This window comes from Chiloscyllium plagiosum, chromosome 35 (assembly GCF_004010195.1).
Source record: "Chiloscyllium plagiosum isolate BGI_BamShark_2017 chromosome 35, ASM401019v2, whole genome shotgun sequence".
NCBI classification, from domain to species: domain Eukaryota; kingdom Metazoa; phylum Chordata; class Chondrichthyes; order Orectolobiformes; family Hemiscylliidae; genus Chiloscyllium; species Chiloscyllium plagiosum.
The window spans coordinates 8,223,516-8,238,852 of NC_057744.1; the positions used below are offsets into that span (position 1 = coordinate 8,223,516).

At 41.0% G+C, this 15,337-nt stretch overlaps 1 protein-coding gene across 1 annotated transcript in view; it reads right to left on the reverse strand.

Moving 5' to 3' along the window:
- Positions 1-215: 215 nt before the first annotated feature.
- Positions 216-15,337, reverse strand: part of LOC122540545 — a 30,931-nt gene continuing 15,809 nt past the window's right edge. The window contains exons 5-13 of the mRNA XM_043676410.1: positions 13,083-13,484; positions 11,450-11,620; positions 9,405-9,562; positions 6,033-6,173; positions 4,995-5,136; positions 3,561-3,730; positions 1,749-1,874; positions 1,075-1,270; positions 216-382 (exon numbers count right to left, since the gene is read on the reverse strand). Coding sequence (XP_043532345.1) covers positions 216-382; positions 1,075-1,270; positions 1,749-1,874; positions 3,561-3,730; positions 4,995-5,136; positions 6,033-6,173; positions 9,405-9,562; positions 11,450-11,620; positions 13,083-13,484 — 1,673 coding nt within the window. The remainder of the gene's footprint in view (positions 383-1,074; positions 1,271-1,748; positions 1,875-3,560; positions 3,731-4,994; positions 5,137-6,032; positions 6,174-9,404; positions 9,563-11,449; positions 11,621-13,082; positions 13,485-15,337) is intronic.

Sequence of the window (15,337 nt, forward strand, 5' to 3'; positions counted from 1 at the left end):
GCACAAACAATATTCTGGTTAAGCTCTGTAGTTTCACTGTACCTGTAAATATTTCTGAAGATATGTTGATTACTTGGAAAAATACATAAACAATTTTCGAGAGAGAATTCTTGGAAGTTAATAGGAAATTGAAAGTTTTTAATGAGTGAACAAAGTAAACGGTTGTGCATTACAAGGTTAGGGATTGGGGAAACATTCACAACTTGAATCATTTATTAAGTCAATGTACCTTGGTATTTGGCCTCTGTTTGTGTTGTGTTCCGCGGATGGCCATTCTCTTGCCAAAGCTCTTCTGTTTTTGGATTTGTTTTCAGTTGCTCATTGATTTCCTTGAGGAGCTTAATGAGTGGAGATTGGGATAACAGCTTGCCCTTGTCTTTCTCTGCAAGATTGAAAAGATCTACGATTGAGTCAGTATCACAGGGACATAGTGATATGGAATTCCCATATTACTCTTCAAATAAACCTCTGGATCAGGTGGATTGATTTATCCAGATTGGTTGAGTTCTGCTTTTGTTTCTTTTTCCAATCAGTACTGTCTAGATGGCATGCCCTCAACCTTATACCCCCTTCCCCTAGGCCGATTTCTCATTTATCACATGTCTCATTGTAGATTGGCCAGCATCACATTGTCTTTAAATTAAAAGTGCTACATAAATGCAAGGTACTGTTGTGTCTGCCAAGCCTTTTCTTTAAGCCCATCTTCTGCTTTGAACACAAGGTGGCACAAACAAAAGAGCTGGATGTTCACATCTGTTAAAGGTATCAACAACCTTGAATTTAGACTTTCACATTGTACATGATGGCTGTGAGCTAGTAGGAGCCACTTTATCAGTTGCGAGAATGGCACCAGATTAGTTGCACGGAGGTTGGGTCATGCTGGACTGGAGAGCAATGGTATATTCAGCCTGAATGATGATACAAGATAAAGCTGTAGATGGACATGGGATCAATGGAGTTGGAAAACCATATTGGATAAATTACACATTCAGACCACCAAGCATATTCAATATTTAACTACTGAAGGTAAAGAGATGGGAAAATAATAGAAGTTGAAAAAAGTCCAGTGCTTACCATGATATGCTACAAGATTCAAAGTGTCTGGAGATAGAATGATGTTCTTGTTAGTCTCTAACAGGCCTATTAACTGTTTGAGAAGAGGAAGCATCTTTTGAGTGGTCAAATATGGAGCCTCATACAATTCTCCCTTGGCTCCATGTACAATCAGCTGGTAGTCTCCAAAACAGTAGAGCTTCCCAGAAAGAATATCCTAAAGTGGAAACGTATAAGAGATAAGAATCAATAATTACCTAAGCCTAATGATTGTTCTCCATGGTCAACCAAGCAAAGTTACCTGGTGTGTGTGAAATATTCACCCTCTGTTTAGAAACATTGCTTTTCCAGACAAGATATTTTTTTAAAAATCCTAATAATGTGCTGTCACGCAGTTGATTCAAGGAAGGTAAAAGCATAGTTTAGGTTTAACAATCTATTGTAGAAGATAGTGAAAGTAGGAATTGAATTGTTATGGGAGACTGTGGGGGTCTGACTAATAATAAATTCAAGAATGGGTTGGATCAATAATGTGAGAAAAAATTAGTAGTGTGATTGAGAGGTATCATGAGACACCGTGTTGTTTATAAGTTGGGACTGACTGGATGGACCACAAAGACTTCTCCCTCTCCTGGAAGCACACATTCCTGTGGATAATGCACCAACTGTCATACCAATAAATGAGCTGTGCTTACCTTGGCTCCCAAAGCACACAGCTCAGCCAAGTCTCGGAGGTGTTCCAGCCTGATGCAGGCAATCTCAAGGCCGGTCCACCTGCTCATCATGCTTTTGTGAAAGTCTTGAGTGAGAAGCATTTTCACCTTCAGGAAAGAGAGAATGGAAGATGAGCTACTAATTCAAACAATTAAATGGGTGAAAATCAAAGGAAACTTCATCCACTCTCAGGAACAAGCCAAATTTGGTGAGGACTTGACTCACATTTGTGTGCGTTAAAATGAACTAGAACAGATGTAGGGCAGCACGATAGCTCACTGCTGCCTCACAGTGCCAGGGACCTGAGTTCGATTCCCGCCTTGAGTGACTGTCTGTGAGGAGTTTGCACTTTTTCCCCATGTCTGCATGGGTTTCCTCTGGGTGCTTTGCTTTCCTCCAACAATCCCAAAATGTGCAGGTCAGGCAAATTGGCCATGCTAAATTGCCCATAGTGTTAGTCAGGGGTAAATATAGGACAGGGGAATGGGTCTGGGTCGGTTACTTTTCAGAGGGTCGGTGTGGGCATGTTGGGTCAAATGGCCTGTTTCCATACTGTAGGGAATCTAATCTAAACCAATCAGATGAGGGGAAGTTAGTTGGTATAAGTAATGAGATTTTGAATCCTCACTGTGATGAGATCAAGGACAGAGGTTTCCGGAAGCAGCAGTGATCCGACTGGGAGAGACTCTAGTCTGGCAGGTGAAAGGACTGAGGACTGCATTACGTGGCTGCCATCAGGGTTACCATCTTATTCAGGATGATGGCCCATTGCCAAGGGCTGCTGGTCAAAAGAGAGAACCAGTAGCCTGGCTGTCTCAGCAGCATCCCCACTGCTGGTGGCCAGTGATGGGGCTGCACCTGGAGAATGAAAGCACATTGATTGTTGTGTACTTTTAAGATAGGTTAGTGGGATTTGTGCATGCCACTGTCAGTCATGTTGGCCCCTGTGAAGTAGAATAAGGTGGAAAGATATTTCAAAATGCCTCCACTTGAGGAAACATTGTTTCAATATTTGCCCAATCAAGGCCCCCTTCAGAATCTTGTACATTTCAACAAATTTGGCCCTCATTCTGCTAAACTCTAATGAATGACATTCCTGATGTATGCCCAAAATGTCGACTCTCCTGCTCCTCAGATGCTGCCTGACCTGCTATGCTTTTCAAGCGCCACACATTTCAACTCCAATGACTAAAGGCCTGACAACCTCTGAACTTGTTCAATAATGGCTTCAAAATAGAGTCGGTGCCGTAGCAAGCCACAAACTCTGACATTTGACCAGTTGCAGTTTTCATAGTGACCTACTTGGTTTGTTTTCAATGTCACCACATTATTTTAGTTTTAAATTTTTATCTGCTTGCCTTCTCATCTTGTTAAGGTTGTATATCTCAGACAAATAGAATTATTTCAACATTGAGAAGGCTGTTCAGCCCACCATGCCTGTACGAGCCCTCTAAAAGAACCATGCGCTTAATCACAATCCTCTGCTTTCTACCCTATAGCCCTCCAACTTTTTCCTTTTCAAATAAAATCCAAATCTAGTATAAAAATCACTACTGATTCTGTTCCCACTTCGTTTACAGGCAGCATGTTCCAGATAATCAAAATGGAATTAAGAAACAATGTCTTGGGAATCTCTATAAGGCACCATTGCAGAGAAATACCATTCACATTGTTTGGCTGGAGAAATCAACTGCTTAAATAGTTAAGGAGTAGGATGCTTTTAAATTAATAAATGGTGACTATGAAAAAACAAACTGGATTTGATGCATCCAGCATGGATTAGCAATGCTCACCTGTTGGTGCCTCAGTCTGAAAGTTTCTTGCTGGTCAATATATTCCTGCAGTTGACCCCTTAGATGAACCTCTTCTTGACGCATCTTTTGAGTAAACTGTTTGACCTTCTCGATGAAGGTGTGAGACATGGCTAAATACAGAAGCTGCTGCTCCACCTCTTCCTTATCCACTACAGATTGAAGAACACAGGATAACATCTTTAAGAACAGCGATTGGTAGATGCAACAAAGAGTGAGGAGATAAGCAAAGGTTCTGCAGTTATAGAACATAGAACAGTACAGCACAGGAACATGCCCTATGGCCGACCGTGTCTGTGCCAACCATGATACCATTCTAAACTATAGTCATCTGCCTTCTGTTACGAAGATGTGGGTGAACTACACCTTTTAAGAGAGTTAAAAGTGTTCTTACTAAGACACAATACTCCAGCTACTGGAGTAGCTGGTTGCCTGGAAACAACAAAAAACAGATTCGAATTAGGCCAATCAATCCCCGAAAAAAATACCAATTTCCAATCAAGTTTGAGTATATTGACAACCTTAAAAGCCTATGACACAATCCAATGCTCTGAGGTAGAAGACCGGGGAAAAGTTGAACAGTTGGGAGGAGAACTAGTGGGTAAAAGACTGTCTGAAAAATAGCTCTCTTAAAAGTACCTTTTTCAATAGTAACCTGTGATGCAGAAATTCCTAAGAAGAAGAAAATAAGACACATGAAGATCCAAATAGAAGAACCGAAAGCTGTGTGGTTTTGAGATAACAAGTGTTGTTTTGTAAATCTTAATTGGGAGTTTTATTGGACGAATATTATAGAAGGGAAGGTAAAAGACAGGTTAGAGTAAGGACTTGTTGTAATAGTTATAAGTTAATTATTCTCTGTTATACTTTAAGAGATAAAGTGTGCATCAGCGCTGAAGTGGCATCACTGACTCTGGAGATCCCAGATCTACCCAGAGAATTTGGTTACTTCTGCCCCCTCCTGGAGTGAATCTTCCCCAAACATCAGATAAAAGTGAAATACTGCGATGCTGGAAATTTTAAGTAAAAACAGAAAATGCTGCAGAGACCCAACAGGTCTGGCAGTGTCTGTGGAAAGAGGAACAGAGTTAACATTTGGAGTCCGTCGTGAGTCTTCTTCAGTAGTTTCTGTTTTAATATTGTAATTATCAACCACAGCAGAGAGGTCTGTAGACTTTAGATTGTTGATTCATACACTGTCTCATGGATTCCCTCTTATGACAGAAAAAGGGCAGAGTAAAAGGGCATCATGGAGGTAAAAAGGCCTTTAAAGTGTGGATGTGGGAACAGAATTAAATACCTAGAGAAATTGTCTCCACAGTTTGGAAATATTTGGAGCTGGGAGATGGAATGAAAGCTTAGGAAGAAAGACTTGATGGAAAGCTGAATGTAGACAGCAGCTGTCACAGGGTTTACCTTGAGAAATCAGAAACAAAATGTCTACCGGCATCAAGGATGCAAGCTGCGACTCCTGTGTGCATCTGCGTTGGGCTTCACTTTGTGCACAGTCTCGCAACGAGTCAATGATATCATCAAAGGCCACCATGTTCTTCTCAACCTTCGGAAATCCAGATAATTAGATTGAGACCTGCTACACACTCTATAGAGAAACAGAATAGTCAAAGCAGGAAACAGTTGATCTGCTGGGTGCTCCACAGAGTGCACCTTGGGTCTGAAGAAACAACATCTCAAGTTCATTTGTCTGGTTCCAAAAAAGATGAAATAATCTTACTGACTAGTAACTGGATACAAGTGATTATTTTCATTTGACAAGAGGATGTGGGTTTTGCTGCCCACCTAATTGCCCTTAGTTAAGAGTCAACTGCAACCAGGCAAGGATGGCATATTGTCTTCCTTAAAGGGCATTAACAAACCAGATGATATTTTTAACAATTAATGGCAGTTTCATCATCATTACACAGACCAGCTTCAGACTGATAAATTGAATTTAAATTCCACAAACTGCTGTGAGTGGATTTGAACTCACATCCTCAGAACATTAGTAGGTGCCTCTGGATTGCTAATCCAGTGATGTCACCAGCACACCATTGTCTCCCCGTTAAGGACTGCTCAGTAAAAGTGAAACAAAGTCTTTTTAGACCATTATGTATGGAAAACTGAAGTTATTGATCATGGGTAAATCAATTAAATGTCCTTTATGTACTGAGTTGCAGTTTAACGTTTATATAGAGATGTAATGTGACACACAGGATTTTAATTTAGTTCATGAAAGAGATGCATACAAGTGTCAGTTTGTGATGACTAATTAGGTATGTAAAGGCCGAAGATATTGAATTGCAAGCTCTTTGAGTGACCGAGCAAACATTATCAGGTGTGATTGTAATACTAAGGATATGTTTACGTCTGACTGCAATGTTGTATATTTAATAAACTAATGACCTGATTCCATTATTCAAGGGCTTTTTTGTAGATCTCACTTTAATGACAATGTACCTTCATGAATTTGCAATCAGCTTTGGTGTCAGATACCTCCTGCAGCAAACCCTTCAAAGCGACATACAGATCTTCCTCTTTCTGTCGCTGATATTGCCAATTATCTTGCCTATAACGGAGTTCCTCTTCAAGGACATCGAGCTGAACAGAAACACAAATGTCACCATCAATTTGGAGCACTGAGTCTTCCTGTAGAATTGAAGCTGTGAACATTTTCAGGATGATATACCTGGCACTTCCACCTCTGCAGTCAGGTTTTGAACCCAGCCAGCATGAGAAGCTGTTTTCAGTATTTTACCCACGCAGTCCCCATTCAATTTCCCTAATCTGACACTCATTGCTGATATTACACATGAAACCTGTTGAGCAACATCATGGGAAATGGATAAATGTTATAGTGGTGCTGTAGGCTACCACACTTTTGAGGGGAGGCTGAAGTACTTTAATGGCAGAATGAATATAAACAGGAATAGGACATTCAACTCCTCAAGCTTGTTCCACAGTTCATTACATTATGTTTAATTGGCATCTCAACTCGATTTACCTATTTTTATGACAGATTACAAGATAGCTTGAGTTAACAAAATTTCTGTTGGTCCCCAGCATTCCCAGACTTTAATGAGAAGCTGTTTTAAATTTCCACTACCCTTCGCGAAAAGGTGATTACACGCCGTAGCTGTAAGCCAGTTATTAAACTTCCTTATTTTGTTTGCCCCCACCACAGAAACGAGCTAAATAGTTGCATGGTATCTTCAATATTAAATCCCTTTATCATGTATATACCTCATTTAGATTACCTGTCCACCAACAGATGTATGCAATATCTAATGTGAGAATGACACAGGAATGACCAACATAGAAGAAGATCCATTCACTCCAGCATGAAATCCCATAGAAATGGCTTTAGAAATACACACCTCATGTAAGAAAAGTAGCATTACTCAGTTTGTCACCCCAAGGATACAAATACAACAGCATGTGCCTTTCTTCCAGTGAATAATGACAAAACGGAAACATTTACACTTATTATTCCATGAGACCATGTTCCCAGAGGGCAGCAATGGTCACAGGGTTGATATCTGGTTAGAAATATAGTTTTGATTGAGAAATAAATATAATGGATGAGGCAAATACACATAGATATTAAAAGCTTTTAAAGATAAAGATTTTTGTCAGAATTAACCATGAAAATGTCTATCACAGCCAGCAGAAAAATTATAATGGGGACATGGAAACACAACTTATATGCTATTAACTAAATTAATGCACAGCACAGACAATAATAAAGTATAAATGGTATTTAGTCACTAAAAATGAGATATTGAAAGACAAATAGTAACATCATACCTGGGCATAAAAAGTAAAATGGTAATTATGGAAGAAATACTTGAAACAGCCACTGATAAGAATGCCAAAGATCCTTATCATGTTAGAAAGATTCAATGAAGAGTTCATTTAAGATGAAAAGACGAAAGGGAGAGATGAAAGGAGTGTACAGTAAATATTGACTATGTGAAAGTTCACAACTTCATAAATGAATCTTCACAGAACAATAAAGTAATAAGAATAAAAAACTGGTGGCTTAGTGCTGAGCTCTGCTGCCTCTCAGCGCCAGGGACCCGGGTCCAATCCCTGCCTCGGGTAGCTGTCTGTGTGGAGTTTGCACATTCTCCCCGTGTCTGGGTGGGTTTCCTCCGGGTGCTCCGGTTTCCTCCCACAGTCCAAAGATGTGCTGGTCAGGTGAATTGGCCATGCTAAATTGCTCATAGTGTTAGGTGCATTAGTCAGGGGGTAATAGAGGGTAGGGTAATGGGTGTGGGTGGGTTACTCTTCGGAGGGTTCAGTATGGACTTGTTGGGCTGAAGGGCCTGTTTCCATACTGTAGGGAATCTAATAAAAAAAGACAGCATCAAATGAAAGTGGAAGAAAACTACACAGAGGGAGACATTACTTTTGCAAAGCAGGAGAAATCAAGCTAATGTAACAAAGAAACAAATACACGACATTGCTGGAAAAGCTCAGCAGGTCTGGCAGCAGTTGAGAGATACACCTGACAGTTTCACTTCTGCAGGCTGGTATTGATCCCAGCCAGCAGAACTCAACTGGAAACATTAACTCTGATTTCTCTCCAAGATTCTGCCGGCTTGCAGAGCTTTTCTAGCAATTTCTGTTTTTGTTTCTGTTTTTGATTTGCAGCATCTGCAGTTCTTTCGGTTTTTGTTTTATCTAAAATAGAATTCTTCAGTGAAATTTTAGAAATATTAGAGGACCTCAGATAACACTTCTCAAAGTATTTTCTCCCACAGGGAGGAGATATCATCCTCGCTCAGAACTTTAAGGTAAAACTTTACTTCATGATGAATATTCTTAGCTATTGTTAAATATTTTTCTTAGCTATTATTATAATCCTAGATGTTTTTAGGTGCACTTGAATAATTAAAAGTAACATCAAACTATTACATGCAGTATTACATCTTTTGATTGTTTTTGGCATAGCAATATATTTATACACATGAAACATGTTACTTGTTAATTTCTGTTAATAACATGCTAAAGTTAATAAATTATCTCATTTATGTTTGTGTTGCAACTAATGCCATATATACTTCTTTACGTTGGAAGTCTATGTGCTGAAGCAATAAAAATTGGACCTTAAAGTATCTGGGATGTTTATAACAAAATGAATGATTATTAAAATGAAGCAGGCTATTGAGAAGATGGTTACATTCTTGGGTCACTTCTTTTCCTTTGGGATGGTTATATAAATCTTACAAATCCACAACTTTAAACCTTTGGAAAATTGACAAGCTTGAACTCAGCAGATAGAAGTTTTCAAGGAAATATTCGTGATCTAAGTTTGCTCCAAAATAAAACTGTAAATCACATCAGAGGCTATGTTGGAGATAACTATACAACAGTACAGCCTGATTATCTGCCAACATGGGTGGCACAGTGGTTAGCACTATTGCCTCACAGTGCCAGAGACCCGGGTTCAATTCCACCTCAGGCAACTGTCTGTGTGGAGTTTGCACATTCTCCCCGTGTCTGCGTGGGTTTCCTCTGGGTGCTCTGGTTTCCTCCCACAGTCCAAAAATGTGCAGATTAGGTGAATTGGCCATGCTAAATTGCGCGTACTGTTAGGTGTAGGGGAATGGGTCTGGGTGGGTTGCTCTTTGGAGGGTCAGTGTGGACTTGTTGGGCTGAAGAGCCTGTTTCCACACTGTCAGTAATCTAATCTAAACATTGCATCTCCTTTGTCAAGAGAATAGTTGCTGGAAAGCAAAGCTTTTTGTCTAAAGCACTTTGCTGAAATATTAGCTAAGAAACTATTAAGAGAAGATTCAGTGGTGTTCCAGCTACCTATTACATTACCATTTCTAGAACTGGTTTTCGTCTTACGGAGATTCGGGATGACTGTGTGATGGGTACCACAATTCTAGTTTGTTGATCGATACGAGCGCCAACAACTGGACCAATTTCACCCGTGAGCTCGTCTATGCTTCTGGCACCAAGAGTGATTGGTATCAGACCTAGAAAACAGAAGAAACATGATCAGTTCTGAAATGAGGGGACAATGAGGAAATGCATTCTACATTTAGTTTTCAATTGAATGATTTTGGTGAAAATACAAAGCCACAATGTAGAAGGCCATGTTGAGGCTGAAAAGAGTTAGAAGGAAGCACGACATTAGTCTGTAGTGTCATAGAAGAACATCTCATCTGAACCCACCTCATCCCTGTTACCCTGCATATCCCATGGCTAATCCACCTAGCCTGTACACAATGGGCAATTTACCATGGTCAATCCACCTAACCTGCACATTTTTGTACTATGGGAGGAAACCTACGCAGACATGGGGAAAATCTGTAAACTCAGCACAGACCGTGACCCGAGGGTGGAATCGAACCTGGTCCCACATGCTGTGAAGCAGCAGTCTAACCACTGAGCCGCTATGCCACATGATAAAAGCTATGGGAGAGCAAGCTCTGGTTTTAAACATTTGTGCATTGTTGGAAAGGGGCATATTATAGAAAAACATAAGGAGACCTTTCATTTTGAGAATTAACATTGGAAATGGTGATATGTTGGTGTAAACTCAATGGGCTGAATGGCCTCTTTCCACACTGTGGATACGCTATGATTCTATATCAATTCAGCAAAGAGGAAGAATGTGCAGGATGAAATATTTGAAATTTAAGAGGAAGAAGACAATTCAGAAAAATGCTTGACAAATTCAAGTAATTGGTAATGGTGGAGAATCCTGTTGCACTGATAAATTGGAAAAATATTAAACCTTACAACTTGGAGGCTAAAGGTCTGAGTGAAAAATGCCCATCAGGTGGCAGACGTTTATTAGATTAGATTCCCTACGGTGTGGAAACAGGCCCTTTGGCCCAACCAGTCCACACCGACCCTCTGAAGAGTAACCCACCCAGACCCATTTCCCTTTGAATGATGCACCTAACACTATGGGCAGTTTAGCATGGCCAATTCACCTGACCTGCACGTTTTTGGATTGCGGGAGGAAACCGGAGCACCTGGAGGAAACCCACGCAGACACAGGGAGAACGTGCAAACTCCACACAGACAGCTACCCGAGGCTGGAATCGAACCTGGGATCCTGCTGCTGTGAGGCTGCAGTGCTAACCACTGAGCCATCGTGCCGTTTATTTCGCGCAAGATCGTAAAAGGGGGCCGTGATGAACTTCTAATTATGGTTTTGATAGTCAAATCAAAGCAAAAACAAATCTTGAATCACCAGTTTAAAATTTAATGCCAATCTAATGAAATGGAATCTGAAGAGAGAATACTGGAGATACACAACATGTTTAATTGTCGTTTTCAGAAAGAAAAAATGAGGTAAAGAGTCACGTTGCCTCATAATGACAGTTCTTGCTGGAAATAGGATCCTGAATGTCTTCTTTTCAGATGTTTTTAGATTGTAGACATTTTTTTTCAGAATACTTCAATAAAAGTCTGATTTCAGGTGTATGACGCCTCAAGGAAGAGGCTGTCAGAATTTCAAGATTGAGAATTGAAGCATCAAGACAAGTTGAATAGATATGAGTATTATAGAGAGATGCTGTTAGAATTAATGGGATTGTACTTATATGTTCTGAAATGATTAAACTTGTGTTATATGTCAATAGTTGTGTTTATTATATTTTATCTTAATTTATTCTATGCAAGTAATAAACTTCTGTTTTATAACTTAAACAGCAGCATTGTGTGCTTGTGTTTTAGTGAAAACGATCTCGCTAAAACTAAAGAAAAACAAAATATGATCCATCAAGCCCGATTTTGGTCAGGGATTGGACTTGTCCAGTAAAGACATCAGCTAGGATCACAATAATTCACAAAAATGCAGGCTTTTAAAGGCAGGATTCAAGGCAACAAAGGAACCATATAAACATTACCTCTTCCATCTGGATCCTCCATAGTTCCAGCAAGAGGGATGAGTTGACCAGTTGCCCTGTCGATTTCCACCCCTAAAATAGGCACTTCCAGGTCAGAACCTCCAGGATCAGGTATCTGCATCCCAATGACAGCCGGGATCGGCAGGCCAGTGCTAGCAAATGAGATCATCCCTATAGGCAAAACAAAATCAACTTAAAGAAATACGTTTTGAAGTTCTGAAAAGGAAACAAAACATAAACAGATGCTGCCAGACCTGCTCAGTTTGTCCAGCCCTTTGTGTATTTACTTCACATGAACTCTGTTCTTTCTCAACTAATGTTGTTCTCTATATATTGTTTTGTTAGCTTCCCTGTGTCCTATCTCCTGAAAAGAATGAAAAGACAGGAATAAAAGTATGGAAATGGGAAAACAATGTTCAGTAAGATTGGGATTTTTGTTGCTAACACTTGCCTTTATTTCATTGGCCGGGGAATACATGGACCTGGGTAATTTTAAATGGATGAACCAGAGATGGCATTCCTGCATGAGCCAGGAGCTTTGGGTTTGAGTCCCACTCTGGGGTTTGATGGCTGAGGATTAAAGTGTATTCATAACGTGGCCAAACAGTTTGAGTGTCAACTTGTGCAATCTTCCCGCACACAGCAATAGCAGGTGGTAGGAGTAGGAGACATTCCTAATCAGCCACTAATGGAAAGAAATTGGAGCCTCTGCCATCACCATCCATAGCTCCAGGCAACAAAGTGTTTATAAAAGTGTGTGTTACAACAGCACAAGGACTCCTCGAGTGAAGTGTAGGACACTGCCACAAATGGATGGTCAAAGTAATTCAATGGAGACTAGGACAACGTTCAACAGATTGTCAGCCATCATTTACTTGCAAAGAGGTAATCAGCTGCTTCTCATACACGTACATGTTCTCACACACACACACACACACACACATGGAAGACTCCAATTGAAATTTTCAGGATGGATGAAAAGACCTAACCGTCCAGAGAAATATTTGGAAATACCATTTACAGGAAGTTTTTTTCAGAGGCCAGGAGAAGCAGCGTTGGTGTTGGATCCTTCCTTCTCCTGCTCACTCCTACCACCCCACTCTCCCAAGCTGCCAGTTCATTCATTGGGGGATTCCAATGGATTCCCATCCTCCCAAGTGACAATGGGTCTCTTCTTCAACAGCAACAATTGCCCAGCAAATGAGTCGTGACTCTGAAAATGATTATTTTTATTTGTTCTTGGGAAATGGACATCACTGACAAGGCCAGCATTTAATGCCAATACCTAAATAACCTTATGATGGTGGTGCACAAGGTGGGTACAGAGAAATTCATGATACAGCTTTAGGATGTTAACCAAATTTACATGACTCCTGATGCCAGGGAAGAGGACTGAAGACTCAATTGACTTCACACTCATTTTGAGTAGAAATAAGATTCGAAACTGAAAATGTGTTGCTGGAAAAGCGCAGCAGGTCCGGCAGCATCCAAGGAACAGGAGAATCGACGTTTCGGGAATAAGCCCTTCTTCAGAAATAAGATTCCTAAATGTTTCAGCAGACCATCAGTGGCTGTCTGAAAATCTCCTACAAAACCTTTTTCCAAATTCAGTTTTATGCATACGTAAGCTTACCCACACTTCCACCATTGTCTGCTAAATCCTTGGCTTCTTTCCTCTGTCTCTGCAGGTTGTACCCAGTGTGAATGATGTGTGCCCAGCTTCTGGCCCGTGCCTTCACCAAGTCATCTACTGCGCCCATTAGCAAGCTCAGCTGCTTCTGAGGACAGGAAGGTGTCTCTGACGTCGTCATTGCCAGTTCTTCCTTCAACGCTTCCAGCACTTGGATCTCACAGGATAGAGTGATAGCATCTAGCAGTGCCTGGTAACCGCCAGCACATGGCAACACCCGATTCCCTTGTATGTAAGCACCTGAAATCCGAGTACACTTTCCACTGAGAGGCTCCAAGAAACTGTCCCCAACTATCAGGGGAGTGTTTGAAGATTCTGCAACTCCTCCGAGAGGCACCACCAGACCTGAATGAAAATTACTCTATTAAAGACACGTAACTTATTTTCCAAAATAGTTTATATTTATGTAACACATTTAATGTAATAAAACATTGTAAGGCACTTCACAGCAGCATTGTAAAATACATCTATCACACCGAGCCATCCAAAGTAGATATTAGCTCAGTTAACAAGGAAGGAGAATCTGTTAAGGAGAATCTTAAAGGAGGTCAGTGAGATGGAGAGGTGTAGAGATGAAATGCCAGAGCTTTGGGCCTTGGCAGCTGAAGGCAGCACTATCACTGTTAGAGGAATTGAAATCAGTGAAGCTCAAGAAGCCAGAGAATTAGATGAGTGATAAAATCTCAGAAGGCTATGACACTGGAGGAAATCATAGTGATAAGGAAGGGTGAAGGCCATGTAGGTTTTAGATATTTTCTAACCAGCCTGCTCAGAGATGGAATGATATTTCTGGAGAAGTGGGATGTGAACTTGGGTCTCCTGACTTAGAGGTAGGGACACTACCACTGTGCAAGACCCTTGTGATGGGCTTTCTTGTATAAAGGATTGAAAAAACTATAAGCTAATAGCTAGAGTGCCTCATTAGTGATGTCAGGTGGTACTGGTTCACATGGGATTGGGAGTTTAAAAGGAGGAGGGTCCAATGAACCTCTCCCCTACTGGGCAGTGCCATTGTGTAATAGTTAAAGTCTATTTTGGTGTCTAGAAACTTCCAGAACCTGCTCACAATATTTCTACTGAATTAAAAAGCGTGACCAAGAACTTTAAAATCAAAATGCTGCTTCACCAGGAGCCTGGAGATAGAAAGGACTGCAGATGCTGGACGTTAGAGTCGATAAAATGTGGAGCTGGAAAAGTCAATGTTTTGGGTCAGGACTCTTCATCAGGAGCCAGTAAGCACAGGGCTTGATGGGAGAATCGGACTCAATGATAGCGAAGACACAGGCAGCTGAGTTTTGAATGACTGCTAGTTTATGGAATAGACAATAGGTGCAGGAGTAGGCCATTCTGCCCTTTGAGCCTGCACCACTATTCAATATGATCATGGCTGATCATCCTTAATCAGTATCTTGTTCCTGCCTTATCTCCATAACCCTTGATTCCACTATCCTTGAGAGCTCTATCCAACTCTTTCTTAAATGAATCCAGAGACTGGGCCTCCACTGCCCTCTGGGGCAGAGCATTCCATACAGCCACCACTCTCTGGGTGAAGAAGTTTCTCCTCATCTCTGTCCTAAATGGTCTACCCCGTATTTTTAAGCTGTGTCCTCTGGTTCGGAACTCACCCATCAGCGGAAACATGTTTCCTGCCTCCAGAGTGTCCAATCCTTTAATATCTTATATGTTTCAATCAGATCCCCTCTCAGTCTTCTAAACTCAAGGGTATACAAGCCCAGTCGCTCCAGTCTTTCAGCATAAGGTGGTCCCACCATTCCAGGAATTGACCTCGTGAACTTACGCTGCACTCCCTCAATAGCCAGAATGTCTTTCCTCAAATTTGGAGACCAGAACTGCACACAGTACTACAGGTGTGGTCTCACCAGGGCCCTGTACAGCTGCAGAAGGACCTCTTTGCTTCTATACTCAATCCCTCTTGTTATGAAGGCCAGCATGCTATTAGCCTTCTTCACTACCTGCTGTACCTGCATGCAGACCTTCATTGAGTGGTGTACAAGAACCCCCAGATCTCTCTATACTGCCCCTTTACCTAAATTGATTCAATTGAGGTAGTAATCTGCCTTCCTGTTCTGGCCACCAAAGTGGATAACCATACATTTATCCACATTAAACTCCATCTGCCATGCATCTGACCACTCACCTAACATGTCCAGGTCACCCCGTAATCTCCTAACATCCTC